The sequence below is a fragment of the Crocodylus siamensis genome, chromosome 1 (assembly GCF_052110815.1).
Source record: "Crocodylus siamensis isolate JL-2025a chromosome 1, ASM5211081v1, whole genome shotgun sequence".
NCBI lineage: Eukaryota > Metazoa > Chordata > Crocodylia > Crocodylidae > Crocodylus > Crocodylus siamensis.
In genome coordinates, this window is record NC_143395.1 from 135,934,063 (window position 1) to 135,961,897 (window position 27,835).

At 41.7% G+C, this 27,835-nt stretch overlaps 1 protein-coding gene across 2 annotated transcripts in view; it reads right to left on the reverse strand.

Annotated features, from left to right (window-relative positions):
• Nucleotides 1-27,835, reverse strand: part of GNPAT (glyceronephosphate O-acyltransferase) — a 48,994-nt gene that overhangs the window by 5,047 nt on the left and 16,112 nt on the right. For both annotated transcript variants that reach the window (XM_090043613.1, XM_090043603.1), the window contains exons 3-12: nt 24,722-24,898; nt 22,078-22,207; nt 19,231-19,358; nt 18,878-18,953; nt 18,122-18,273; nt 17,902-18,032; nt 15,106-15,329; nt 9,798-10,043; nt 8,463-8,542; nt 4,391-4,531 (exon numbers count right to left, since the gene is read on the reverse strand). In XM_090043613.1, coding sequence (XP_089899739.1) covers nt 4,391-4,531; nt 8,463-8,542; nt 9,798-10,043; nt 15,106-15,329; nt 17,902-18,032; nt 18,122-18,273; nt 18,878-18,953; nt 19,231-19,358; nt 22,078-22,207; nt 24,722-24,898 — 1,485 coding nt within the window. The remainder of the gene's footprint in view (nt 1-4,390; nt 4,532-8,462; nt 8,543-9,797; nt 10,044-15,105; nt 15,330-17,901; nt 18,033-18,121; nt 18,274-18,877; nt 18,954-19,230; nt 19,359-22,077; nt 22,208-24,721; nt 24,899-27,835) is intronic.

A 27,835-nucleotide genomic window follows, 5' to 3' on the forward strand; every position in this document is an offset into this window, starting at 1 on the left:
ATGGCCAGCAGCCAGGGGATTAACAGAGCCCTCATGCTGCAACCACTGACTTTTTCACTGCCAAATTGAGATGAGGGCGGAGGAAACAGACTGCCAGACCAAACAGCACCCACAACTACAGCCCAGCCCAGCCCAACCAGCGAAGCAAATAAACAGGTAAGAGATAGGCCCCAGGGTAACGCTGGGACTAGGGGGTCAGTGCACACATCCACAGGAGGCTTCAAATGCCTCTACACAAACACTCATAGTATGGGTAACAAGCGGGAGGAAATTACCCTCCTGCTGGCTGACACCAGCCCGGACATCATGGGGATTACAGAAACGTGGTGGCACTCAATGCATGATTGGGCAGTGAATGTCAAGGGCTATAGGCTGTACAGGAGGGACAGGATAGGAAAGAGAGGTGGGGGCGAGGCACTCTATATTAAGCAGGAATACACATCCTCGTCAATTAGCAAGGAGTCAGGGGAGGGCCACTCTGAAGTGCTTTGGGTTAGAGTACAAGGCAGTCGAGGGGAAAGAGACTTAACGGTGGGAGTCTCCTACAGACCTCCCAACCAGGGAGAAGAGCTTGATCAGGAATTCTTGGGTCAGCTCACAGAGGTAGTGAAGGATGTGGTAGTCATGGGGGACCTGAACTTTCCAGACATCTGCTGGGACGAACAGTCAGCCAGGTCTGAATGCAGAGTGCATTCTAACCCAGGAGGTGCACAGCCCGACCAGGGGAGACGCCTTGTTGGACCTAGTGCTGGCCACGGGTGATGACCTGGTGAGGGGGCTGCGGGTGCTCGACCACCTGGGTGACAGCAATCATCACCTGCTGGAATTCACCATCCAGCACAAGGTGGCAAAGGCATGCAGTAAGGCAGCGGCCCTAGATTTTAGGAGGGCAAACTTCAACGAGCTAAGGAGGATAGTTGGAGAAGCACTGAGGTCCCGGAGGGGAGGGGAGCCAGGTGTCCAAGGAGAGTGTCCTTAAGGAGACGATCCTCCAAGCCCAAACGAAGGTAATCCCAACGAGGATCAAAGGGAGCAGGAGAGCACACAAGCCTCCATGGCTCACCAAAAGCATCCGGGAATGTCTCCTTGCTAAAAAGGAGGCTTACACCCAATGGAAAGAAGGGGTCATCACCAGGGAGGACTATTCTGTAGTTGTTTGGGGATGTAGGGGGGTAGTTAGGAAGGCGAAGGCAGAGATGGAACTGGGACTAGCTTCCCAGATTAAGGACAATAAGAAGTCCTTTTTTAAATATATAGGGGGTAAAAAGAAGGTCCTGGGTAATGTGGGGCCCTTGCAGGACGCCAGGGGAAACTTGGTCGTCACACCAGACAGCAAAGGTAACATGTTCAATGATTTCTTTGCCTCCGTCTTCCTAAGTGGGGGCCAGAACAGCCACCTCCCTGCTGGGCCCCCCTCGGGCCCCGGGGGAGGCACACTTGGGCCACGGGTTAGCGAGGATTTAGTTAGGGAGCTTCTGGAGGGGTTGGACGTATTCAAGTCAGCCAGTCCAGATGATCTCCACCCTAGAGTTCTAAAGGAACTGGCCGAGGTCATTGCAAGTCCCCTGGCACGGCTTTACGAGCACTCGTGGTGCTCTGGTAAGGTACTGGAAGACTGGAAGAGGGCCAACGTGGTTCCCATCTTCAAAAAAGGGAGGAAGGAGGACCCGGGAAACTATAGGCCGGTTAGTCTTACCTCGATCCTAGGCAAGCTGTTCGAGAAAATTATGCTGGCACACATCCAGGAGGGGCCAGCAGGGGACTGCATGCTTAGGGGCAACCAACATGGGTTCATCAGTGGCAGGTCCTGTCAGACCAACCTGGTGGCCATTTACGATCAGATCACCAGATCATTAGATGCAGGGGTAGCAGTGGATATAGTCTTCCTGGACTTCCGGAAGGCTTTTGACACCGTCTCTCACCTCGTTCTCATTAAGAAACTGGGGGACTGTGGTGTAGACACCCACACAGTCAAATGGGTCGCCAACTGGCTGGAGGGCCGCACCCAGAGGGTGGTAGTGGATGGGTCCTTCTCAACCTGGAAGGACGTGGGCAGTGGGATTCCGCAGGGCTCGGTCCTTGGGCCCGCACTGTTCAACATCTTCATCAGCGATTTGGACGAGGGGGTAAAAAGCACCCTGTTCAAATCTGCTGATGACACTAAGATGTGGGGGGATGTGGGCACACTGGAAGGATGCAACAGGCTACAATCAGACCTAGACAGGTTACAAGGGTGGGAGGATGAGAATAGGATGGGTTTCAACACAGACAAGTGCAAGGTGATGCACCTCGGGAGGAACAACCGGCACCATACCTACAGGTTAGGGAACTCCCCTCTTGTCAGCATGGAGGCGGAAAAGGATCTTGGGGTCATCGCTGACTCCAAGATGAACATGGGCCGGCAGTGTGGGGAGGCAGTTAGGAAGGCCAACCGCACCTTGGCATGCATCCACAGATGCATCTCGAGCCGGTCCAAAGAGGTGATCCTCCCCCTCTACGCAGCACTGGTCAGGCCGCAGCTGGAGTATTGTGTCCAGTTCTGGGCGCCACACTTCAAGAGGGATGTCGACAGCATGGAGAGGGTCCAGAGGAGGGCCACTCGTATGATATGGGGGCAGCAGGACAGGCCCTATGAGGAGAGGCTACGGGACCCGAACCTGTTCAGCCTCCACAAGAGAAGGCTGAGGGGGGATCTTGTGGCCTGTTATAAACTAGTCAGAGGGGATCAGCAGACATTGGGGGAGTCACTGTTCCCCCGAGCACCGCCAGGAGTGACCAGGAATAACGGTCACAAGCTGGCAGAGGGTAGGTTTAGGTTAGACATCAGGAGGCGCTACTTCACGGTCGGTTCCAGACCCTAGCCGCCCTAACTTCCAAGAGAAGTGGTGCAGGCTCCTACCCCAGGGGTTTTTAAGAGGAGGTTAGATGAACATCTTGCTGGGGTCATTTGACCCCAGTATTCTTTCCTGCCATGGCAGGGGGTCGGACTAGATGATCTGCTCAGGTCCCTTCTGACCCTAGAAACTATGAAACTATGAAACCTTTGCCGATTGTCACTCAGCAATAATCAGCAGCTCGGGGAGGGGGCGGGATGGGACCAGAGGTTCCCTACACTTGGCAGCTGTTGCATTAATCCCCAAGCTGCTGGCTGCACTGACAACTTCCCCCCATAGCAGCAGCATCTCTCATAGCAGAGGTGGATAGGGAAAGGGGCATGAGGCTGGAAGACCTGGGCACCTGGAATGTGACCCTCATGCTGCCTGTGGGTAGTGTACCAGAGCGGGGGGTGGGGGTGTAGATAGAAGTGCCTGCCTGTAGTCACAAGTGACAGCCTGCCACTGTTAAAAGACTGCCAACCCCTGCTCTAGCCAATAGGTTACACTGCCAAAGGTGGACACTGGATCTGAAATAAATAGAGCATGCAAGAAGAATAAAAGTGGAAGGGCTTAGTTTTTGTGGGCTTCAGGGAAAAAATAGTTTCAACAGACAGCAATGGGGTGAAGCATTCTGACACACACTTTGGCACAAATTAGATCCAAACTCTTCTCCAAACATGTATGTAATTACCTCCTGTATTTTGCATGCTAGCACACTAACGGATTCACCAGCTGTTCCTCCTAAGGAATAATAATTAGTCCATTAGGACAAGGTTCCACAAGGAGTAGGGTATGTACATCCAGAGCACAGGTACTGCTACAGCCTTCTCTTCCACTCTTGATTGAAGCAAGTTTTAAACTTCCCTACTTGTTTTTGGGATGCCTAAAAGAGGCCCTTCTCTCTTTATGCTGGGATCTGAGTGCTTGTTCCTTTAGATTTCTCCTTTTAAGTGAAACTGCACTTTGCAGTGATATGTTTACCCACCCATGCAGAGACACTTAGATACGGTTTGTCTATGAGGGAAAGCTATTGCAAAATAAGCTAGGGTAGAAAATTTAAAATACAGTATCAATTCCACATTTGATCCCTGGGCTGTTCTTTGCATGCACCTGAGTTTAGCTCTTTCCACAGCAGACTAAATTAAACCACACAAAGGCATGCTTAGTGCAGAATATGATGAGCATCCACATGGGCCGTTATTGTGGGCATATTTGTGCAGACAAGCTCTAATGTACTGTATCTCCAGATGGCATATTGCAAGGACCTAACATGGATGCAAAAGAAGGGAAGTGCCCTGTCATTTTTTAAAACATGTCAGAAGTGGGAATGAGTGTGTCTATATATGTATGTGAATTTACTACTGCTGTGCCTTTTGCTGTACTACGATGAGCGTGTGGGGGGGGGGGGGGCGGGGGGGATGGGCGTTGTATCACAGAAGAACCAGGACTTTTGCCACTCTCTCACCAAAATATACAACCTGGGACAAGAGAGAAGTTTGTACAGAACTGCATACCTGGTAACTTTCCATAAAAGGCCTCAACATAGCTGACAGGAAAGATACTGCAGTGCTTCCTTTCTCTGCAACTATGATTTCCTGTGCAGTGACTTGAATTACATCAGATTTTGTGAGCAGAAAACATCCTTCTTCAAAGTCCTGGGGAAAGAAACGGTGTTACTGATACTTCTGCAACTTGGACAAGTACAATTAACTCTACTCATGAAAATTAACCACTTACTTACCTGAATAGATTTTTCAAAGGACTGAGCTAACATTCCCACATAATTTAAACAGTGGCTACAGTACCCTTTGGAAGTGTGGAGGACACCTGAGTCCCAGTCCCCATGGTTATTTATGTATTTTATCTAATGACTGTTTAGTGTAAATTGCATTGTAGTCCTGGCAGCAGGGATCATAACCTAGGTTCCCCTTCTCCCAGGGGAGTGCCTTCACCACTGCCATGCTCCCTTTCCTTGTTCTCCCTCTGGTCCCAGGAGCCTTGCATTTCTTTCCACGCAGTGGTCTGGGTTCGGCAAAAAGGAGAAGAAGATTACACCTCAATGTAGCCCTCAGCTTGGGTATTTCAAAGGATTCTCCTGAGAGCTTGAAGACACAGATTTGATTCCCCTGAGGTGGTCCTAGAACTGCGGTCTCTTGACTTTTTCAGCAAGTGCCCTAGCTTGTCACACTAAATGGTAGCCATCCACAGTAGCTTTCTTTCCCCTTCAACAGTACAGGCAACCCTCACTTAACATGGTTTCAGTTAGCACTACTTCGCTATAGCGCTTATTTAGAATTGATACCGGATTCTGCTGAGCGCTCAGCTAGTTTCGCTATAGGGCTCAGTGGAATTGGAGTTTCGGCAGGCAGGGAGAAGCAGCGGCGGCAGCAGCAGCGAGCTGGAGGTGAGTGGGCAGGCAGGCATGAGACCCCAGGGCGGGACAGCAGAAGCATGGGCCCAGGCTGATGCATGGTGCCAGAGCGGGCGCGGGGTAGAGACAAGCGGCTGCAAAAGAGGGGAGGAGCACAGGAGCCAAGCCAGTGCCCGGGGCCTGCACCCAAGGTGGGAGGCAGGAGCATGGGCCTGCGCTGGTGTGTGGGGCCCATGCTGGGGCCAGTGGAAGCCCACACCCAGAGCAGGGTGGCAGGTGCACCGGTGCCCAGGCTGGAGCAGGCGGGGGAGGGGGAGAAGCGGCAGCAACAGAAGCAGGTAGCGCAAGCCTGTGCCAGTGCCTGGGCCAGCAGGGACCTGTGCCCAGAGTGGGGCAGCAGGAGCACAGGGCCTGTATTGGTGCCCAGCAGCAGGGGCCAGTGCCCAGGGTAGGGCCACAGTAGTGCCAGTGCCTGGGCTGGCCAGTGGGGCCGGAGAGGCCAGCAGACAGGCGAGGGGGTGGGGAGAGGCAGCAGCAGTGAGAAGCAGTGACGAGGGGCTGAGCATGAACATGGGACCCGTGCCTGCGCCCAGGGCCAGGACTGGTGGGGGCCAGAGCAGGGCAGCAGGAGCACAGACCTGGGCTGGAGCACTGGCAGGTGGTGGCAGGGCAAGCAGTAACCAGCTAATCTCTATTTACATTCATTTCTATGGGGAAATGGGTTTTGCTTAGCATGGTTTCACTTAAAGCTCTCAGTTTTTCTGGAACCAATTAAGAGCGCTAAGCGGAGGTTGCCTGTATTTTCCAGTGTAAGTGGTCATGGCTTCATCCTCCATGCAGAACTTAACACTATCAGTGCACACTATGCGCACTCAGAGAATACTTGCTTGATTAGAGCCCTCGGGCAACTTTGGCATACGGACACAGTTTGTAACTCCCAAACAGGCTAGGTGCCAAGCTGGCCAGCACATCTGAGATGGCAACAATTCTGAGTACATGCAGTGGCAGATTTCCATGCCCAAGAAACTTTAATGGAAAAGCGAAGGATGGCATTCTATCCTTCTCTGGATTGAATATCTGGTTGTCTACATTATGACTGGGCAACCTTTTCTGGCTGCAGTTGAAATAGGTGGGCACTAGGACCCAGCTACAGCTGATGTCACCACTTTCCTACCCACCTCATCCACAGCTCCCCTCATGTCTCCATGCCTTGGGTCTGACTGAATGAGGAAAGTGGGGAGATCACGCTGGGTCCTAGTGATGCGTTTCACAACATGCAGTTGCACAGCTGATCTGCTCCACTCCACAATGGCTGTTTCTAGCCTAAGTGGTTAGGCGGGGGTTTTATAGATCACTTGCGCAAACACAAACACCTAAATTCTGTCTAAGCTGCATATCAGATGCTCAAGTCCTTTTTTTTGGATGTTGCTCTTAGAAGTCCATAGAAACTTGGTGCCCAAGCCCCTGTCAAAAACAGTAATACTGTAGAATATCCTTATTTTGGCTCAAAAAAGGCTGTTACATACACATTAGTTTTCCTGCTCCTGACTAGCTTCTGGTAGTATGCCGTGCCACTTACATCTCTGTGGACACATCCACACGGGACACCACATGCGCAGTAGATTAAATCCATTGCTTATTAGTGCAGCACACAAAAACCGTGCTATCTACTGCAAATTTCCATCACCTAAAATGTGTGCGCCGGCACTACTTCACAGTGGTGCTAGTTACTGTGCATTTAGCTAGTACCTATTATTACAGGCACAGTAACCACCACGCATTAATGCACATGTAGATGTACCCAGTTAGAAATGCACACAAATGAATTAATAATTCAGGTCTAACGTAAAAAAATGTTACAGATGATATTCTCAGTGGCCCAATATATACAAATAGTTTTGGATTTAAGATGTTGACAATATTGCTAACAGCCTTTTTCAAGACTTTATTTTACTCTCTCTCTGTCAAATATACTTCTAAAACCTCCATAGGACTATACGATAATAGGAAATGTATGCTACAATTAGGAGCAAGCACCTAGAGACTTGAGTGGGGCTATTTCAGCTTTAGCCCCAAAATCCTAAACTTTTCTGCAATCTGGAAAATGCATAGTATTTTTTCTAAACTCAAAAATCATGGAAAGTATTGCAAGGACCGTACTTTGTTCATAGTAAAGATTTTAATTACTGGTTTTGGTATAAACATTTTCTCCAAGGCCTGTAAAATATTATTTAAACCTGGAAGTTTCCACGGGTGTATTTGAACTATGTGTGGTCACAGACTGATTTTTTTAATAGAAATCTGTTACATACTTTGCATTTGCTATTTTAAAAGTTTGCTACTTTACAGTACTATTAAAAAAGTGTTTACCTAACTCACTTTGTGATTAAAATCTAAAATCTGATAACAACCGAGTCAAAACCTGAACTATTAGATGAATGGAAGTTTCATTGCTGAAGCAAGACCCAATACACAGTAGTAACATCTAATCGTCCCTGTTTTTAAATACATAGGTACATTCCATATTTCTATAAGATGCATGAAACACTTTGGTATACCACTGTAACAAAGACATTCAGTAATCAAACCTGTTAGATGAAGTGAATTCTGTTTAATTTCTGGACAGGACAGCAGCTGCCACTCTATTTCACAATACAACCACTGTACAATAGCTTCTGGGAAATGGTAAGTGAAATGCACTATATTCAGTCAGAACTCTAGGGAACATTTATGTAGGTATAATGCAGTGAATTCAGACTGCATTACAGTATAAGGGTTAATATCTCCTACTCATTGTGGGGTGGGGAAGAATTTCCTTCACAACCACCTAGCTTGTTCTCTTCCTGAACAAGGAACTAGACATCTAAGCCCAGGCAAGCTGGATCACCCTCCTGAGCTAAGATGCCCAAGTTTTAGATGTTCAGTGTTTAAATGTAGGTACCTATGGAACCTGCCTGAACCTGGCCCAAAATTCTTTAATGCTGTGCTAAGAAACTAGTGCAAGACTTACTCACAAAGTTACCCTAACTGAACAAATGATCTATGTTTGGATTTTCCTTGACATCTTCCTCCCATGTACTGACCTGAGATTTGACAAGCAGAACAATTTCTGAAAATATCCTTTACTGAGAACCATAAAGCTACTCCACTCTTCAGCCAAGGAAAACTTCACGGACCTTCATTTATTTTATTTAAACAAATAGGGAAGGTTTTACCTTCACTGCAATGCCAGGGAAAAAGATGAACTCATCAGAAAAAAGGTCTCGCAAAAAGTTGAAGCAGCTATAGACTTCCTCTGAAAAACAGATATTTGGGAGATACCACTTATTTAAGTTCTTTGTAAATTATGGAGTAAACAGCTTTAAATACAAGGGGAAATCTCCAATAAGATTGCACTGTTTTAGCAAGTGTTATTTTGGATATAACACCACCCTCAAAAATAAGCACAAACAGAAACAAGGTCATCATGGAATAGTAATGCCAATGTATATTATCCAACTAATAACAACGGGAACAGAGCTGGTTTGTAGCTGTGCAATCTTCTTGAATGTGCAAACAATAAACATATAAACTTTTCATTAAATTTGTCTCAAACACCATTACTTACTTGCACATAAAAAAAAGCTGTGGCAAGCACTATGGAAGAAAAGTCACGAAATCTAAAATGCTTTAGGAACATCAGTAAGGAAATAAGGAGATACTTGGAAATAGTCATACTGTATGTGGATATGTACTCTATGATGCAGGTACTAAAGTACAAACATGCAGTCTTAGCATACACTTGCAAAATCAGAGTCAGGCCTTACATTTACTGAATTTCTTTACAGACAGATGTTAGCAATGTTAGTCTGAAGTCAGGCAGAAGGCAGGGTAGAGATGTACCTTATAGACTAAGTGAATTAGAGATGCATAAGCAGAAGTGAGCTGCTGCTCACAAAAATTAGATGCTCAAGTGAGCTCTCACCCACAAAAGCTTACGCATCTGATTCAGTCAGTCTACAACTTACATCTCTAACTTGTCTTCTAAATTATTGTACATTTGTGTTAAACAACATACAAAAGAGATACTTTCAAACACGCTTCTATTATAAAGTAGAATATGGTTGAAGCTGGTCCTCCTAGGAAACATGCAACAAACATCAGAATGGCAACCACTTGCAGAGTATCTAGTTCCAAACCAATACTAAATGGCAGATCAGCGCAAACAGTGTCAGGAATCACGGGATTCATCTTACCCTGACCCATGATTTCATACACTGCAAAAAGCATCTGGCCTGGTTCCCAGAGGACTGTTTTAACATGGTTGTGAAAATGGTTTGGCTTTGTGCTAGTATGAACAGGGATTTAAAATGGCTACAAAAAAAAAAAAACAACCCACAAGTCCGCTGCCAAATGGACCTCATCCAAAAAAATGTTGGCATCAAAAGTCACAGTTTGATTTTCAGAGTTCAACACCTACAGTTCCTGCAGGCATTAGCTAACACTCTCAGTTCTCAACATCTCTGACAACCAGACCATTAGCTTTCTGAGGTGCTAATATAATAGAGTACCTTTTCTGAAGCTTTGTGTCATTTGTAATGCTACTGACACCAGAGCTGGACGCACAAACACATTTAGCAACTGGTTCCTGTAGGACCCACACATGAGGATGGTGAGGGCTTGCTTAAAAACAAGCTCCTCTGTGGCTCCTCCTTCATTGTCTTTATCATTTAAAACCACGTGGCCATTGGCAAGGATGAAAATGTTTGAGTGTAGGGTAAGGCAGGATGCGACTACTTTGTTGGCACAAAGATTATCTAGGGAAAAAAAAAAAACACACAGACAAAACACCTGTGTAAGTCCGGAAGACGTGAAAGGAAAAGTAACAGTAACCTTCCTTATTTAAAACTACATCTGACATACATTCACATTGCAATATTTGTATTTTAGATAAATGTGTACTTCTAGGGACACTTTGAGAAACATTTCAAGACAATGCAAGTTGGAAACAGATAGAGAAGAAATGGAATGGACTGGAAAGAGTAATTTCAGGCATTTCTGTAAATACAATATGCTTGACTCCATCCCTTATAAAAAATATGAACTGATCTCCTTCCCTCGCTGCAACCAAAAACTGTCGAACATCATTTGAAATCTCAGGAGACAGAGAGACTGAACTACATTGGTAGTTTGTTTAGTTACTTTCTTCATTATATCTTAAAATACCAGTAAGAGAAAAAAGAGGACCCAGAGAATCACAGACCTAACTACCAAATTTAACTCCCAGGAAAGATCTTGGGAGAAGTGATTAAACAATCGTTTTGCAAGAATCTAAAAAATATTAGTAATAAAACACAGCCAAAATGGGTGCATCAAGAACACATCAGGCAAAATCAGTCAAATTTCCGCTTTGATAGGGTAAATGGTTCAATAGATAACAAGGAAGCAGAAGATATGATAACTCAACTTTAACAAGACTTTTCATGGTCTCACATTGATAGGATATGGAAGCATGGCCTAGATGTAATATTGTGTCTATAACTGGTTGAAAACCTGTTCTCAGAGATTAGTTATTAATAGTTTCCTTTCAAACCAGAAGGGCATGCCCACAGAAAAGACAAGGGTCTATCCAAGGCCCAATTCTATTAATTAATTATTTGGACGATGGAATAAAATTTGCGAGTAACACAATGCTGGGGTTACTACAAACACCTGAAAGGACAAAATTATCATTCAAAGGTAACCTGACAAACTGGAGAGATGTTCTGGGGGAAAAAAATAAAGATGATGAAATTCCATAAAGACAAATACTTAAATGCCACATCTAGGAAGGAGAGACTGAATACACAGATACAAAATGGGGGAATATCTGACCAAATAGCAGTATGACAGAAAAGGATCTGGAAGTTGCAGTATATTACAAATTAAATGTAAATCAGAATCATGATGCTGTTGCAAGAAAGCCAAATCTCATTCTGGGCTACATTAAATAGACGTTTCCCATAAGATCAAGGAGGTAATTATTGTATGCCCTGTGCTAGAGAAATCAAGGAAAAAGAACACTACATGAGCAGGAGTGAGAAATCTACTATAATCTTTTGTATAAATCGAAAAAGGGGACATGATCAATGGTTCACTTTGCTGACTGGAGAAAGGGCAAGAAGAAATAAACTCACTTTCTTATCAAGATCTTTAAAGTTGAATATAAGGAAAACTTTCTGAATCACCAGGGTGACAGAACCCTGGAAGAGGCTATATAGGAAGGCTGTAGAATCTGCTTCATTACTGGTTAGACACACGTGTCAAGGATGCTCTAGGTGTAAGCAATGGTCTAAGTGCATCTGAACCTATCTCAGAGCGGAGGTTGGACAAGACTATTGTGATTTTTTTAACTGAGGTCCATGGAAATGGCAAATGGCTAGTGTTACTTGGCCAATACAAATGGCTGTCTCTGGGCATTTTAAATGGTGGTGACTGTATATTTAAGGAGAGAATTCTGGCTGAAGATCAAGCACTCACTGCATGCATCTCAGGTTAGCAGGCAATTATCACTTAGACTTTTATCCCAACTTGAGGGAAAAATCTAATTTCAAGAACCTGCATATTAAAATCCAGTCTGTAAGAATATTATTTACATTAGAGACATTTCCTTGAAACAGTGAGTGAAAAAACCTGTTAAACAAACAAATCATAGCATCATAGTGCTTGGGGTCTGAAAGGACCTAAACAGATCAATGGGTCTTACCCCTTGCCCCGGGGTCAGACCTGCTAATTACTCACTAAAATGAGTGAGTAACTAGCCTACAACTACAGGGGCTAAAAGTAGCTTTTGAGACTTGACCCCGTTAGGCCTTGAACAGACAATCACATACCCCTATGTAATTCCTATTACTGTCAGAGGTCACCCTGAGATCAGGAACAGAGACAAGCAGTTATGCTGGGGTAGCTGCACATAGCAGGTAGCCATTATTATATTTCATAAGGCAGCCAGGGACAGGTTAACATCCTGTTTACCCTTAGCAAACTGGGACAGAAACACCTGTACAAGTGTAACCTACAGCAGTGGACTGGGTGAAATTTACCCCAGTTTAGAGTGTTTGAATCATGCTTGCTCCTTTTTATACTACTGTAAATGCACCTTCTGTCCAGATCCAGGTACAGAAATCTTTAATAATGAGTCTGCTGAAGCAAACTTGCCTACCAGCCTTTGGGTTTGGAGTCTTTCTAATAGAAGAAGTATTGAAGATTTTTTGAAGATTTGAAAGACTTGACATTTTCTTTAATACCCACAAGCCAACGCTCCCTCAGATGCAGTTTCAAATTCAGACTCAAAATGGGAACGTAATACCCAACACATCTTTTCATGTTATCAGACTACTCAGGCCCATCAAGGTGCTACATCTTTCCGAAGAAAAACAGTATGCATGCTTTTAAAGAACCAAAAAGTAGGTAAGAAAAACGTTATGCCGAGAACGTTATTCAAACACCAAGTGAATGTTGGCAAAGCTGAAGGTATGATAGATAAATATAAAGCATGCTCTAGAGCCTATAACATGAAACCAAAGGCACAGTGCACATGTACGACCTCATTCAGCCAGAAATGTAACTTTATGTTACTCTATTCGATTAATTAAACCATTTTTAAATCAAACCTGAAAACATTTAAAGCATTCTCTTTGTTGACTATAGGACAAATATTGCTTAACCACAATACACTGGCAAGCAAGGGAACTACACTCCTTATGGACTGTGAGCACATCAGAGCTATAAGACAGTGACAGAGTAATGTTAATTTTAAAACAACCAATGCAAGATAATAGATAAATTACTTCAGAATAAAAGTTGCTTCGGCTTATCTTGTTCTAACATGGCCAGCACACTGAAGTTGCTCAGCAGAGAAAAGTGGTGAGGCAATGAGGCCATCTTGCAATTCTTCCTTCCAATGTTGAAATCATACTTTAGTGTAAAAAAAAAATAATGTCCCACAGGTTACAAACACCCAGTATAACCATGGAAGAAACAACCAGGAGTTTGGTGGAGGCCGCTCAGAAGAGACAACGTGATTTACATAGACCAAAAACTTTGTAGTATCTGAACAACCATTTATAAAGGTTGTAACTACTTCAAATTAACTGGCAATCAATTAATTTGAGGGAAAGAATCCTTTGTAGATGTACTCACCCTGTGGCTAGCCGAAGACAGCGAAATTTTACCGATTCTATGATCAGTTCCATGTCTTCCATTTTGACAGTTTAGCATTTATTTAAAACAATAAGTGATATATTTATGCTTTTTAGTTCTACAGAACATGAAGATTCAAAGACAAGGAGTATCACAAGTAATTTTTTAGCGCTATAATGCCCTCCTGCCAAGTGGTCAAAAATGCTATTGATGTTCGGCACCTGTGCTAAACAAGCATCTAGACAACCTTCAGAGGACCACGAGTGAAAGTGAAAATAAAGTCTGGAATCCTCAAGCAACCCGATCACAGAATTTCAGTCTAAATCTGAATAGCCAAAAACTTCTGTAAAATAGCCAAGACTGCTGGCAAAGATTAAAAAGCCATACAATTTACAGGTATCTGATGGAATAATGTCAAGAACACAGAAGCAATTAATCAGTTTTATGGACAAACTGCTGGAAGATCAGGAAATTATGTGAATTTATGGCTTGAAATGTGATAGTAATTCAGGCTAATTTATTTCTGATAAACTACAGATCTAAGAATGGAAGTAAGAAGTATTGATGAGAAATTGTTATAGCTTGTAAATTTATATTCATCTCACCCTGAGGACTGAAGAGGCTTGTGTGTCTCACTTTGTAGAACTTCTGCAACATTTTAATGGCAGCAAAAATAACTGGAGAATTCGCATATAGAAATGCCTATCTTCCATTCCCAGACTGTACTATAACCCTATGATAGCAAAAGCTCATTCATGGCTCCTAAAAAAAATACCACAGAACATCCCACATTTGAAATATTCTTTATGTACCAATGAGAACCTAGTTTTGGTCCTATTTCTCACAGGTAATTATTTTTACTGGGCCTTCAGTACCTGAAGAGAAGACAGATGAGTATCTTTCCATGATTTACAGTTCTATACTATGGTACCTCCCCTGCATTATTTTCTTGCAGTATATAAAAATGCTTCCTTTTAGTTGCATACAAATAAGAAGAATAGTCGAGGCCTGTTCAGACTATAATTTAAAGTCTCTAGTGTATTTTTTTTTAAAAAAAGCTTAATCATGTATCATGATTTCACATGACAGGAAATTGTAAACACAGGCTGTGTTACCCTTATCTCTTGCACAAGGTGTCAGTGGTTCCTCATATCACAATTCACTTCAAAGAGAGTTACAATATAAACAATGCTTAGTTTGTAAAGTTGGGCAAGATAACAAACCTTCAAGGCAGGTAGAAAGGCAAAAATACTCCAGAAAATGGTACAAAAGAAAACTAAAGCTACAGCACAATCTACTCTGAGTAAGTGTTCATGATACTATGGTGAGCTACTGTTGTAAATGAGGTAATGTTCTGTAGCTGGTATTTAAAGAGTAGGATATGGCTCAAGATACTATTATTTATCTTATTAGTATGAATATACACATACTGCATTTTCTCTTCCTTTGCACTTTTGCACCTCAAGCAATGACAATAGCAAGTGTATTCTGTCACCATGACTGGATTTTCCACTGAAGACCCCTAGGGTCAAAACCCAAACCCCTCACATACTGCTGTCAGCGAATACCAAAACTCTTCCATGATTCACAATCAATAAATACATTATTCTGCAGAACTCCTATTTAGACACTGCTTAAACATAAATAAAGCTGACTCTTGCTTCCCTTAGCAAAAGAAATTAAACTTTCTTTGCATACCAGGCCACTCAAGGAATCCTCCAAAAGTTTGAGTTAAGCCTTTAAGCCAAAGCGTCTTTTCCACCAGAAGATCAAAGTCTATGGCTGGCAAATTCTGCAGTAGGATAGTAGCAATTAACACCCAGGGGCTCAGAACCATGTTTTCTATTTGCAGGAGCTCAATTTTGTAGGCTACATCATTGACAAAATCTTGGATATCCTCAGATGGCCTTTGGGGAAGATATCTGAAAGAAAAAGTGTAGTTAATACCTACATTACAACCAAAAACCTCTACATCCTAGGATGCAAGTGACAGCCCAACGCTACCATCTTATACCCAGTTGTACACTCTGACACAGAAACATTCATCTTCCCATCATAACCCTAACACACTAAAGGCAATTATTATATACTTATGGTAATATTTGTTTAATTTCAAGACAAGGGTTTTTTTTCACCATTTAACATGGAGAAAAAAAGCCCTGGTCATAGAACTGAATACAAAGCAGCTGGGGAGGCAAGATGGAGTGAAGGGGGTGGGGGCACAAGGCAGCTGAGGGGGGCAGGCACAAGATGGAGGTGTCTGTGGAGGGGGTGCCAAGGGGCAAGCCTGCCCCTTAACTGCCTACACCACCACCAGCCTCCTCAACTGCCTCCCCCACTGCCTGCCAAGGGCCCCTACCACTGCCTTTCCTATTGTAATGAGCAGAGAAGGAACATAATTAAGACAATCCTCCAATAATTCAGTCTATGCGTGGAAAATTATAACAAATTTATCACACTTCCATGTACAGAATCTAATTATTGAGGCAACTGTCTTAAATTCAGGGTTGTCATAGATATGGGTAAATATGGTATGTAGCACATGATGCCTAAACTATAGGGAAAGGCCCTCAGACTTACTCAACAGAACTACCACTGGCTTCTACAAGAATGCTAAGGTATGCCTAACCAATTAGAAAATCATTTAAAATACTTTCCATTTGGCTGAAAGTATTCTAAAAGTACTACACAAAGTGCAAACACCTAATCGATGCATGTTTGTTTTTGTATAATGAAGAAATCTCACTCCTGCAAGCGTAAAACAACGCTGAGGATGTTACCTGTTCTAAACTCTGTATCTCTCTGGGGAAATGGACATTTTTTGTGAACGTGTGCAATATAAACAGGCATGTGCGACCCCTTTGAGGAAAAGAGAATTACACAGCTACAGCTGCAAAGCTATTATATATGTGGTTTTGATATATGGTAGTAAATAAGTGTTATGTCCTTGCTCTCTTCAGAAGATTTTTGTTGTCTGAACACTCTCTTTGCTTACATCATACTCCTCTCACCAGCTTTTTCATGTATTCCAAATGCTTAGAAATCAAGACAGGTGTTATGATTTTGGAAACGTACTCTATTCTATTTATATGACATGTTATTTTTGCCCTCCATAATACAGGAAAAAAATCTCTCTCAGTGATCTCAGTGTGGCTGAAAGACCTGAATGAAAACAAGCTAAATGAGGCATACTCCAGACAGGATTATGGTAAAGGCAACGAACGTGCTGGGCTCATAAACCAGGGAGAACCTGCCTTCCTCAATACTGCGAGGGATTCAGCAGTCCTTTGCTCAAGAAGTTTGTGATCTGGGATGCTTTCAAATCTCTGATTACTCTTGGGAATTACTAAAAGAAGTATGCAGACAAAGCAACTTAAAACTGCCTCAGAAATACAGTTATAACCATCGCTCCCCACAGCAGGTCTTGCAGCAATTATCCGTATCTTTAGCACCCTGTGGAGCACACATATGGCAGTGCTACCCTTGGAAGACAGAGGTGGTAGAAAATGCCAGCCCATCCGTTTGGCAGCATTAACCATAAGAAACTTACTTCATTTCAGTCTGCACTGGCTTCCTGTTTACTTCTTGGAAGAGGTCAAAGTATTAATACTGATTGAGGCCTATAAAGGGCTGCTTCACAGCATGGATCATGGTGACCTGAAAGACCAGGTTTTGCCTGCCAAGTCCCTCATTTGCAGAGATGCACTCTGGGAATCCTCCGGCAAGGGATTCTTTGCAAAAGTGTACCACACTACTGTGCCCTAACTCAGGGCATGCCTCTGCAAATGGGAGAATCCTGGGTTCCCTCAACTGCAACAGTCCTACAGGATCAGGCCCCAGCAACAGCTGGGGCCCAACCCTGCAGGATAATGGGCAACATCTGTCACCCAATGAAGTGGATCAGCTGTGATGGGACATGTCCCAGCACAGCTGATCCTACTTCAAGGCCAATATCTGTTTAGAGACAAGAGACATCTGTTGGTCAGTCAGCCACAAAAAAACTACCTATTCACTGGATTTTGCCTAATAGGCATGATTATGGATTATGAATTTCTTATATCAAAAATCACAAGCATTATATATGTTGATCCTCTCTAATAATTAAAATGAAGCAAGAAAACAGAATCCTGGATCATGTTTCCACCAGCTCATTATATCAGTGCAAAGGGTAACCACAAAAATGCTTAATGAATATTAATACTTGATGAAAACTGGGATTATGAAGCACTCTTCACACAATACAAAGCAGGAAATAATGAGCCATTTCAGAAATACCATTTTTCTAGTCACCACCCCACAGCTGAGCAAAGGAGGCCTGACAGCAACAACAATCAAATCAAGCAGAAGGGAGGAAGGGGGAAAAGCTTGTACTCCTGACAGCAAGTCAATAAAAAGGAAAAGGCTATTTCCCAAGCTCAGCTTTTTTCCAGGAGTCAAAAGAAAACAAGTGGTAGTTTTGTACATCTATTATTAGAAGTTCAGAGGTCCTGGTACCTTGGAATCAAGTTATATGGGCGTCGATCGATTCTCCCTGATGCCAGGGCTCTGAGTGATAAAGGCTGCCCAATGTATATATGTACACTTCCAAAATCATCACTGAGTATTTTTCTGGCTTTCAATAACCCCTAAAATGTGGAAAGAGGGAAAAATATAGATGTTATTGAAGAGGTAGACCACAGGCAACTATGTTATATTATTCAGTATGTTTACATACAGATGTAGATTCTTTTGGCTTAGGGACTCCTAGAAGTTCACGTGCATAGAGGGATTCTTCCAATATTCTATCATAGCTGATGCTGATTGGGACAAGATACGTGTCAAAAACCTCTCGTTTAAAAAATGGCTCCATCACGATACTGAGAAGACCTATAAACAAAATAAAGTAAGTCTGGTTTTCTTAGGAGATGCCCGAGAAATGCAATTGTAATTCAATGACAAAGACAACATCTGGTTGCACACCAGACAAAAGCTATGTCACAAGATGGAAACTGCTCTGACTGTCTAGAAGCAAGCATGAGCAAATATGGATTTTGCACTTTAAAACAAAATGCAAATAAAAATCATTACATTTGGTCAAATGTCTGTAGTATATTATAATAAGCACGCTACTTTCATAAAGCATCTTCCATCAGATAATATCTCATTAATTGTGCAAACATTTGTTACTCTTGTACTGGCAGGTAACTCCCTGGGGAAATGAAGAGAGGTTAAGTGACTGATTTGTCACCCAGGGACCAGCAGGAGATCCAGAAACAGAGCTATTATTTATATAATTGAATTACAGAACCCCAGCCACAGAAGAGGGCTGTGCTAGTCTGGTGCTAGACCCAGACAAAACTACATGAACCATTAGAAGACATCTCTGCTCACTTTCTACTGGTTTGATTTCCTATTCCTCTCCCAGAGGAGCATAATAAACCACCTGTGAAAAATCAACAAATTCAGTTTTAAATTTTTTCAACCAACATACCAAGCTTTGGAGTAAGAGTTTTGCCAGTGCGGCTTCGAGTTCCTTCCAGAAAAAATTCCATTGGTGCATAGCCACTCTTCAAAATAGAAACAAAAAAAATCAGGCAAAAAATTAATAAAATTATGTTTTATCTTCTCTTCCTACTGATAACGTTGTATAACATAAGCCTATTAAAGGGGAGTCATGCGAGTATGATTTCAGGCAACTCTACCACCTACAGAAGCAATCAACACCTCCACCCTGGCTAAATTAACCAAACATTTTGTCTACATTAACATATACTTCACAATAAAGTCAAATGTTTCTTAAAATGTATATTTAAGTTATTTTTAATTGTTCAGTAATATATTTACCCTGATCATTGTTTTTACATATTCAGCAAAAACTGCCCAATAGAGCTTGTCTCCACCAAATGTACGTCGCATGAAGAAGGCACCTGACCTTCGTAGCAGCTCCCCAACCAGTCTCATTCCTAGGAAATCTAAAAATATAAAATAAAGATGTACAGTAATAAAAATAAAACCCCACAAATTCATTGCTTACTGCTGACTGACAAATCTAATACACTTCCTTAAAGTGCTGACCTCAAATGATTAACCCTTTGGAGATATCTTATTGTTGAAAATATCCTAGATTAGACTTCAGAACACCACTCTGCACAGAAATACACTTTAAAATTCCACAAGCTGCAGGTCAATTTTTTGAACTATGAATCTTTACAGGCAAATGAACATTACAGTTGTTACTATGCCATTTTGCACATTTAGACAATCAGATTTAAAAATCTGGCCCTTGCTATTACTAGCTCAAATTTCATTGTTTCAATAATCCTGAGAGGGAGCAACAACAATTTCAATGTAGTTCAGCAGATCCTTAACTAATAGAAGCTATACTAGCTTTATTAAAGTCAATGAAATTGTGCCCATTTACATAAGTCCACAATCTGCTCCATCACCTTTAAAGGGCAGGACAGGGGCTAGCAACAGACGACTGATTTTGTTTTTCCAGATATTAAGGAATCAGAGCTACCTCTTTCTGGAATTCAGCATTTTTTTTTCTTCCCACTAATGCTAATATTCATTTCATCCAGGAAGAGCACACAGCAACTGTAGATGCTTCCTCAGCCTGATGGAGGTTTTTACACTCAAAAGCTTGCTAAGAAATTTTTTTCCAACTACTTAAGTTGAGCTAATAAAAAATATCAGAATCACCCAGAGAACCTTGTCTGACAATATATTTTTAACATTTTAAAAATAATAAAAAACCCATCAATCAACATCCCCAAACTCAAACCCTTGGTGTGTTTAAGGAGCAGTGGGCACATCTACACATGCATTCATGGTCTGTAATTACAACACATTTAAGTTTAGTACCTGTAATAAAATGCTGCTGTGCAAAATAAAACATTCTGTGGAAATGGACTGATATCGATGCATCTTTTGACAGAAATTTATTGGGAACTCTCAAGCTAGCTGCTTAGAAGCTGTGGGAATCCCGACTCCCAAAACTTCCAGCTCCTCCACTGTTCACCCGAGAGACTGCTGTGGGCTTCCACGGAGTCTGACAGCCAGGAAGAATATATCATTTTGGTTTTTTTCAAAATGAAATATTATGGAACATCATTCATATAGAAACACATACTTTTTGAGGCTCTGCCTTTTCCTTCTGATTAGGGATAAAAAAAATTTACAAAAACCTCAGAACTTCACAGGCATGAAACTGATTTTTCCAAACAGATCTTTACTTAGCACCTCACAGAATGAGGTTCAATTTAATGATTTCCACAGAATCTGAGCACTTAACACTTTGCATTAGAGGTACACCAATATATCGGTCGCATATCAGAATGGCACCGGTAACAGGAAAATTAACATTAACTGACCATCAGCTTTTTTTGGCCTATAATGTCACCGATAAATGCTGTGTGCATGCATGCAGCCACAGCATGCATACAGCCAGGAATGCAGCCCAGCAGCTTGGAGAGCAGTGTCTGGCCAGTAAGTTTGTTAGGGGGGGAAGGAGGGAGGACAGATCAACCCCCACAGTGAGGGAGGGAGTGGGGCAAGAGCAGGAGCAGGTGCTGCCCGCCCAGAACAGTGAATGCGACCCCAGGCCAGAAGTGGGACAGCTCCGTGGGCAGTTAATGGGGGGGAGGGGAACGTAAGGGGGGGGGGAGAAAGTGCAGCTCTCCATCGCTGCACACACCCCTGGGGGAGGCATGGGGGACATGTCCCCCCCGGATTTGTATGTGGGGTGAGAGCGGGCTGCCTGCTGCAAGCTCAGGGGCTGCGCCAGCCTCTTTCCAGCCAGGGGTGCTGGGTCGGGACTGGGTTCCAGGCTGGCGGGAACAGGGTAGGCAGTGGTGGCACTGGGAGCAGTGGCTATGGGGAATTGTGGGTCGCCTGTAGCCCATCCCATAGCCACCCCAGCCCTGAAGCAGACAGCCTGCCCTCACTCCATGCATAAATCTGGAGGGGGGGGGTTATGCCCACCATGCCTCCCCCAAGGGTGCACAGTGGCAGGAAGCTGCTCCCCACCCCCCACGAGCTGCCCGGGTCCATCCCACTTCTGGCCCCAGGGTCACATTCACTGCCCTGTCTGGGCAGTGCCTGTTCCCCCACACCCATTCCCTCCCCCAACCCCCTCCACCCCACAAATTTACTGGCCAGACATTATTCTCCAAGCTGCCGGGCTGCATTCATGTAAATCAGCTATTGGATTGGTGTCAGTAGATATGGCTGGTTAATAATTGGCCATCAATATAGGTGCATCCCTATTTTTCATGGAATGCTAGCAGGCCCTGCAAGGGTCAGACTTAAGGGTGCACTTAAAAACAAAGCAGCCAGTCCTCAATCGTGACCAATTTCAACAATATTTTTTCAAACTATTCAGTAAGGAGTAGTTTCATATCAAGTCTCAAAGCCCTGCCATTCATCCGTGTGCAAGAAAAATAGCACAGTGACTTTTTGTTTGGGTAATAAGTATGTGTTTTCTATCCTACTGAGCACAAAGGTGGATCAGGTTTATTCAAAATGCTATGAAAATTCACATTTGAGTAGATAGCTCAGCTCTAATGGAGTTTTGACAAACATTACAAGAAGGTTATTACAAAAATTGTTCCAAACGTAACAACAGTAAGACGTACCCATTTATAATACCTCTGCCTCTTGAAAATGGGTTAGTTAAAAGAAAATACTTGCCTATTCCTGCAGCAATGACAGGCAAAGCCAAGTCATAGGTGTATAACAAATATGATAGCATCAGAAAATCCATGTAGCTTCTGTGACTAGGTAGCAGGACAACTGGATGTTCCTGAATGGCTTGTTGTAACTAAGAATAAAACATGAAGAGTGTTTATGGAACCTCTAAAAAATTCCACCATTGTAAATTTTAACAAAATCTCAAAAGCAGAGTGGAACTTGGGATTTCTTTACCCTAATCAAGTTAGTATGTTTTGAGAATGGCAAGTCAGAGTATCAGAGTTAGCCAGGCTTTAATCACAGATCATCTGGAACCATAGTTAAACTGTAAGACACTAGCTCTGGACCCCAAGTCACTCAGAAATATTACCAATCTAGAGTTTCTCAAAGCAGAATTCCCCATTGATGGTAGACTAACTAAGATATCTATACTGAGTGCAAGCTTTCATGAACCCATGTTCACTTCATCAGACGCTGTGAAAGGATGTGCAGAAAGCAGAGTATAAGGAGAGAGAAATTAGAATACAAAAGACAAGGGAGGACAGAAGCAGGGCAGTGATAGAAGAGAAGAGCAAATGAGCAATAAACCCACAGGAACAAAGTGTGGGGTCACAAAAACTAATCCAGATAATGACATAAGAATCCTCATTCAAACTGATTTTCTTTTGTTTTTTTTCCCCTGAGAACAGCAATCCTGTGGTCAGTGATGGGAGTGTGCAGGGAGGTGGAAATGTTCTCCCACAGATCTTTGCATTTTACTGCAGCTGATGTCAGATCAGTGTTCATTCATTCTTACACAAAAAAAATTGCCGTTTGTCTGATGTAAACAGCAGAAGGGCATTATAAGCAGGCGATAGTTTATATGATGCTGGTAGAGTTGCAGGTAAATGAACCTCGAATGTTGTACTTCTTGTTACTAGGTGCAATGATGAGATGTTCTGTATTGATGTGGGGACACAGCAGCCATTTGAGTCCACTGTAAGGACCTCAGTGAAGATGGGAGTTTGTTGTCTGAGATGCCGTTTGAGATGCCGGCCGGGGAGCCATTTGTAAGCCAGAATAGGTTTGTCCCCATGGTAGCCACCTTGAGACGGTCATCCTTTTCCAGGAGGGATTAAAGGTCATTAATAGTGTGCCTTAGGTGCTCAAACTGGGAACTGTAGGCAAAAACTAGAGGGATTCTGTTGTTCTTTTCCTGGGGTTGGTACTGTAGCAGGACAGACTGAGGTCTGAGTCTGGCTTTGTTGATTTGAGTGGCTACAATTTTGAGATTGCATTATAATTGTAATGTTCTAGATCCTATGGTGTTCATCCTGGTCAGTGGGGTCATAGCATGGCAGGCATGAGTGGAAGACAACTGTGGGAATCTCACATGAATCCCAGTTTCCTCGGTGGCCAAATGTTTTGGCATTTTGAGGGACATTCATAGAACATTCTTTCTTGTATTCCTCTCAGAACATCTCTTTAAACCATTTTAATATAATGATGGGCAATTACTGTATTAGATATAACTGAAATAGGTTACAGTGAATTTCTCTAAATAACTATTGATGAGCTAGCTACTCATCCTATCAGTTGTCCCACAACTATGATACGTATTCCAAACAGTTCCCATTATTTCCATTATTCCCAAAGCCTAGTAATTAGTGATTACCTTTTTCAAACTATTTTATAAACTACTTTATTATCGCTACCTATTACAAGCGACTCAAAGACAAAATGCGTAATGTCCTTAAAAGATTAAGAAAAAAAGAAAAGCTCTCTTTATTAAACATTCCCCCTCCCTGTTCTATAGTCACCATCAGGAAGTAAGTTCTTCTAATTTCTGAAAATAAGGAATTCAGACCTGTTTGCTCTGCAGAACTCTATACTGACCAGCAACTAGTGAAATGCTAAATGACAACTTTGCAAATAAACACAAAAAACATATTTAGCTAGTCTGTGTATGTTTTTTTAATGGTTATTTCATTTCAGTGACTAATTCATATGCTGGAAAAATGTTTAAAATACAAAATGAACAACTCCCATTTCATACTCATATTTCATTAAATTTGTAAGAATTTTTGCATACATTTTCTGAATCTACTGATAAGTCATGAGAAAAAAAAAACCAGTAAAGACTTGAACTGGTATTTCTAATAATTCCTAAAATAAACAATAAAGGCAAAAAAAACCTTTAGACCCTTCTTTATATATAATTCAACAAAATTAAAGACACAAGCACAGCTTTTATCTGTGTATAACATATACAGAAGTACTATACACATATACAACTATATAGTATATGCTATATTATAGTTTAACTGTGCATGCTAGAGCTTAAAATGATTTAATGGTCATCTTTAGTATCTACTGCTTTCTCTGTTTCAGCATTTATCTCTGCTACAAGACTGCCTCCTTTATACAATACACTAATTATATAAACCTCTGTTTGTACTGAGAAATCAATCAAAAGGAGGCTCTGCATTACTTAAAATCTGATTTGCATCTTCCTCCTTTTTAATTCTTGAAAAAGACTGCATTCACAAACTAAGGTCTTGCCATTAAAATTTTTAATCTTTTCAGTCTTTGGCCTGAGGTGAAAATTGTGAGTTTGTTGTGGTGATTATAACACTTATATCAGCCTTTATATATCAATACTCACTTTCTGAATTCCTTCTCCATTCACACAAATCTTGCGGAAAAGGGTTTTAAACACTTTGCTCAAAGTAAGAGCAAAAAATCTAATAGCTCTGGTCTGTATATTATGACCCATCTCATCCAGGATTTCAGTGGCTTCTTCTTGTATAATATCAGGGGACTCACCCATCTCCTTTGATAACTAAATGAAAAGGGGAGAAAAAATATTAAATTTCCCTTGAACTATGACGACTAAGAAAAAGGTAGTAAAGTCAATCCAATACATTCTAAATGGTTCAAATGTTACTTTTAGAGAACAAGGATCTATGCTAGTGGTGGACCTAATGTTACTAGATCTGTTCAATTTCAACAGAGGAAGAAAAGCAAAATCTGAACTCTTCTACAACATAGATTTACAGTAGTATGAATTACTAAGTTTCATTAAACATGTATTTTTGTTTGCAATAAATCACTACATATTTGTATTTATGGTTTATTGTACTCATTCTTTTTCTTTTAAAAAAGGAATTTTACATTTAAAAAGATGACTCCTTAAATTACTTTTCTGAAGAATTTATGGTGTGGATCTTCTGTCACTGATAAAACTAATAAAATAAAGCCAGTGTTTTTACAGATATTTGCAAGTTAAGTCTCTGAAATGCTTTTGGGGTAAGTTTTTAAGACTTGCTCAAGGAATATCAACGTTATTACTCTTGCACTTCTTTGTGCTGAATCCCTTTAGCAACGGCAAGCTGAAACGCATACAAAGTACTCTCTCTACAAATGCTGCATATTGATGTGCAGTTCCTGTTGCTGCATACTTTTTTTGAAGCTTCTTACTAGGTAATTCATTAATAGGTATGCATCTCTTATTAAATATTATGAATTCAAAAACACTTAGCCAAAAAAAGATCACCTTTATGATTCAATTACAACTAAATGGAAAATGTATGCCACATCTCTACAAAAGAATGGAAGAGAAGGCGGGAGTGAGAGTAACTGTGATGAAACTATAGCCTGCAGATTATAGAACTGTATACAATGTACCTTATTAGATATACTACCAGTTCTAGCACACAGCTGAGAAATTCCCCTCCTCCCAGTCTTCCATCGTAAACAATAGCTATTTTGTTGTCAAACTGATCCTTTCAACTTTCTCCAATAAAGAATTAATTTCTCATCTTGAATATTTTCATGCCTTGCAAAGGCTAATTATTTTAAACATACAAAGTAACCCAACAACTATTTTAAGCCTCACCAATATCTACCAAACAGAAAATGTATTTTTTTAATTGTTAACTAAAGGCAGGGGCCTTTTCCCCATTAATCTCCAGAAAGGATCATAGTGCACCTCTCCCTTTAGTAGCTAGACATTTATTTTATAAAACTAGGAAATAAAAAAATCAAGTGTGCATGCATGTGTGCAGAGAAGATGGAAGGTTTGAAACTGGATGGTAATTGGGGAAAAAAACCGAGTCCCTGGGCAAGATCCTAAACTTAGCGCTGGTTGGAAAATCATTTTTAATCATAAAAATTGTTTAATCGAAACAGAAGTGTTACAAAATCATACTGGCAAAATTTCCTGCATTTGTCAAATAAGAGTCTTTATTTCAGGGGAAAAAAAATTCAAGACGTTTGTTCTGAAATGAGTTTTTCATTTTGAAATTTAATTGTTTTATTGCATACTACTAATTTATATTTCTTGACGTCAATAGTAGTGCATGATATAACATACCACATTTTAAGTCATATCATATTTTGACATACCAAATATTAATATTAATAGATTCAAAAATATGAAAAAGTCTATTGTTCTCTTAGTACTGATTGAAACATTTTCTATATTTGTGTTAGCCTGAAATCATTTTTCTAGGATACTGAAATGAGGTGCTCCTCTAAATAAATTCACTGAGTGCTTGCATTGTTTTCTTATGAAAACAGCAGCCGCAACAAAAAGGTTTTCCCTAAAACTCCCAAGCATTTCTAGTACAACATGCTACTGCTCCTTTAATGGCTTTGTGGGCCAGGCTCTTCAGAACATTAACATTCAGCAATTCAGGCTAAAAATGTCCTAAGCAACAAAACACATGAAGGAAAAGAGTCATTTTTACTAATTAATGACCCTGGAAAACCTGAATGGAGTTTCATGACAAAGAAAAAGCATTTCTGTAACTTAAGGCCTTTCTTCCTGCTGAATTTCAAGGTCCTGCTGCATTCATTAGAGGTGATATTTTCTTTTTAAATAAATCACAAATCTTTTGGAAAGAAAAGTTCAGGGCAACTTAAATATAAGGACCACTCACCAGTTTCCCCTGTAATTTAATTGCTTGCCCTAATGAAGGGAGAGTAGAGAATTTTGGTTTTTGTGGGTTCTTATTTAATGAACATTATTCAATTTTAAGGGCAGTCGCTACTTTGTACGGATTGAAACATCTTATTTTATCTTTCAGATCTGTGCCGTCAAATGTATGGACTAAGAGCCAGGTTCAGCCCACAGGGCTTGTAGAGGAGCCAGAGCCCTTGCGACCCATGGCAGGGACAGGCAGGAAAGTGGGAGCCATGTAAACCACTATAGCTGTCAATCAACCTGCTACCATTGTTATTGGCTCTGCAGTTGCTGAGGCATCCAGATCTGGCCTGCAAGGAGGAACAATTTGAACACCCCTGTTCTACATCAAAGTGGCTCCTGTTGTAATGAAACAGATGATGTTTCTGACCAATCACCTTCTCAAGCCAACAATCCAGCCCCTACTATGGGATAATAGAGTCTCTTGCTGCCAGCTAATGTTGTTAGTCCCTGCAGTTCAGGTGGCAGTGGCATGTCCCAAAACGCTGAACACCCAGGGTTCAAACTTGGATGATGATGTATGTCACAATTTGCTTTTACTGTTTTGCTTTAAGCAAATAAATAAATAAAATTACACATGAAAAATCCCTATTAAAATTAGGCATGTTGTGAAGTCAAGCACACAAGTTACAAAATGTACTCAGATTTAAGGATAAACTGGCAACCTTAATTCTAAGCTCTAGTCCTCCAACCACAGGCATGTGCCTTAAACAGCCATAAGCACCATAAACTACACACTGCAGCATCCACATGTTCCACAGATGTTTGGTTGTTTTTTTTAAACACAGCAGC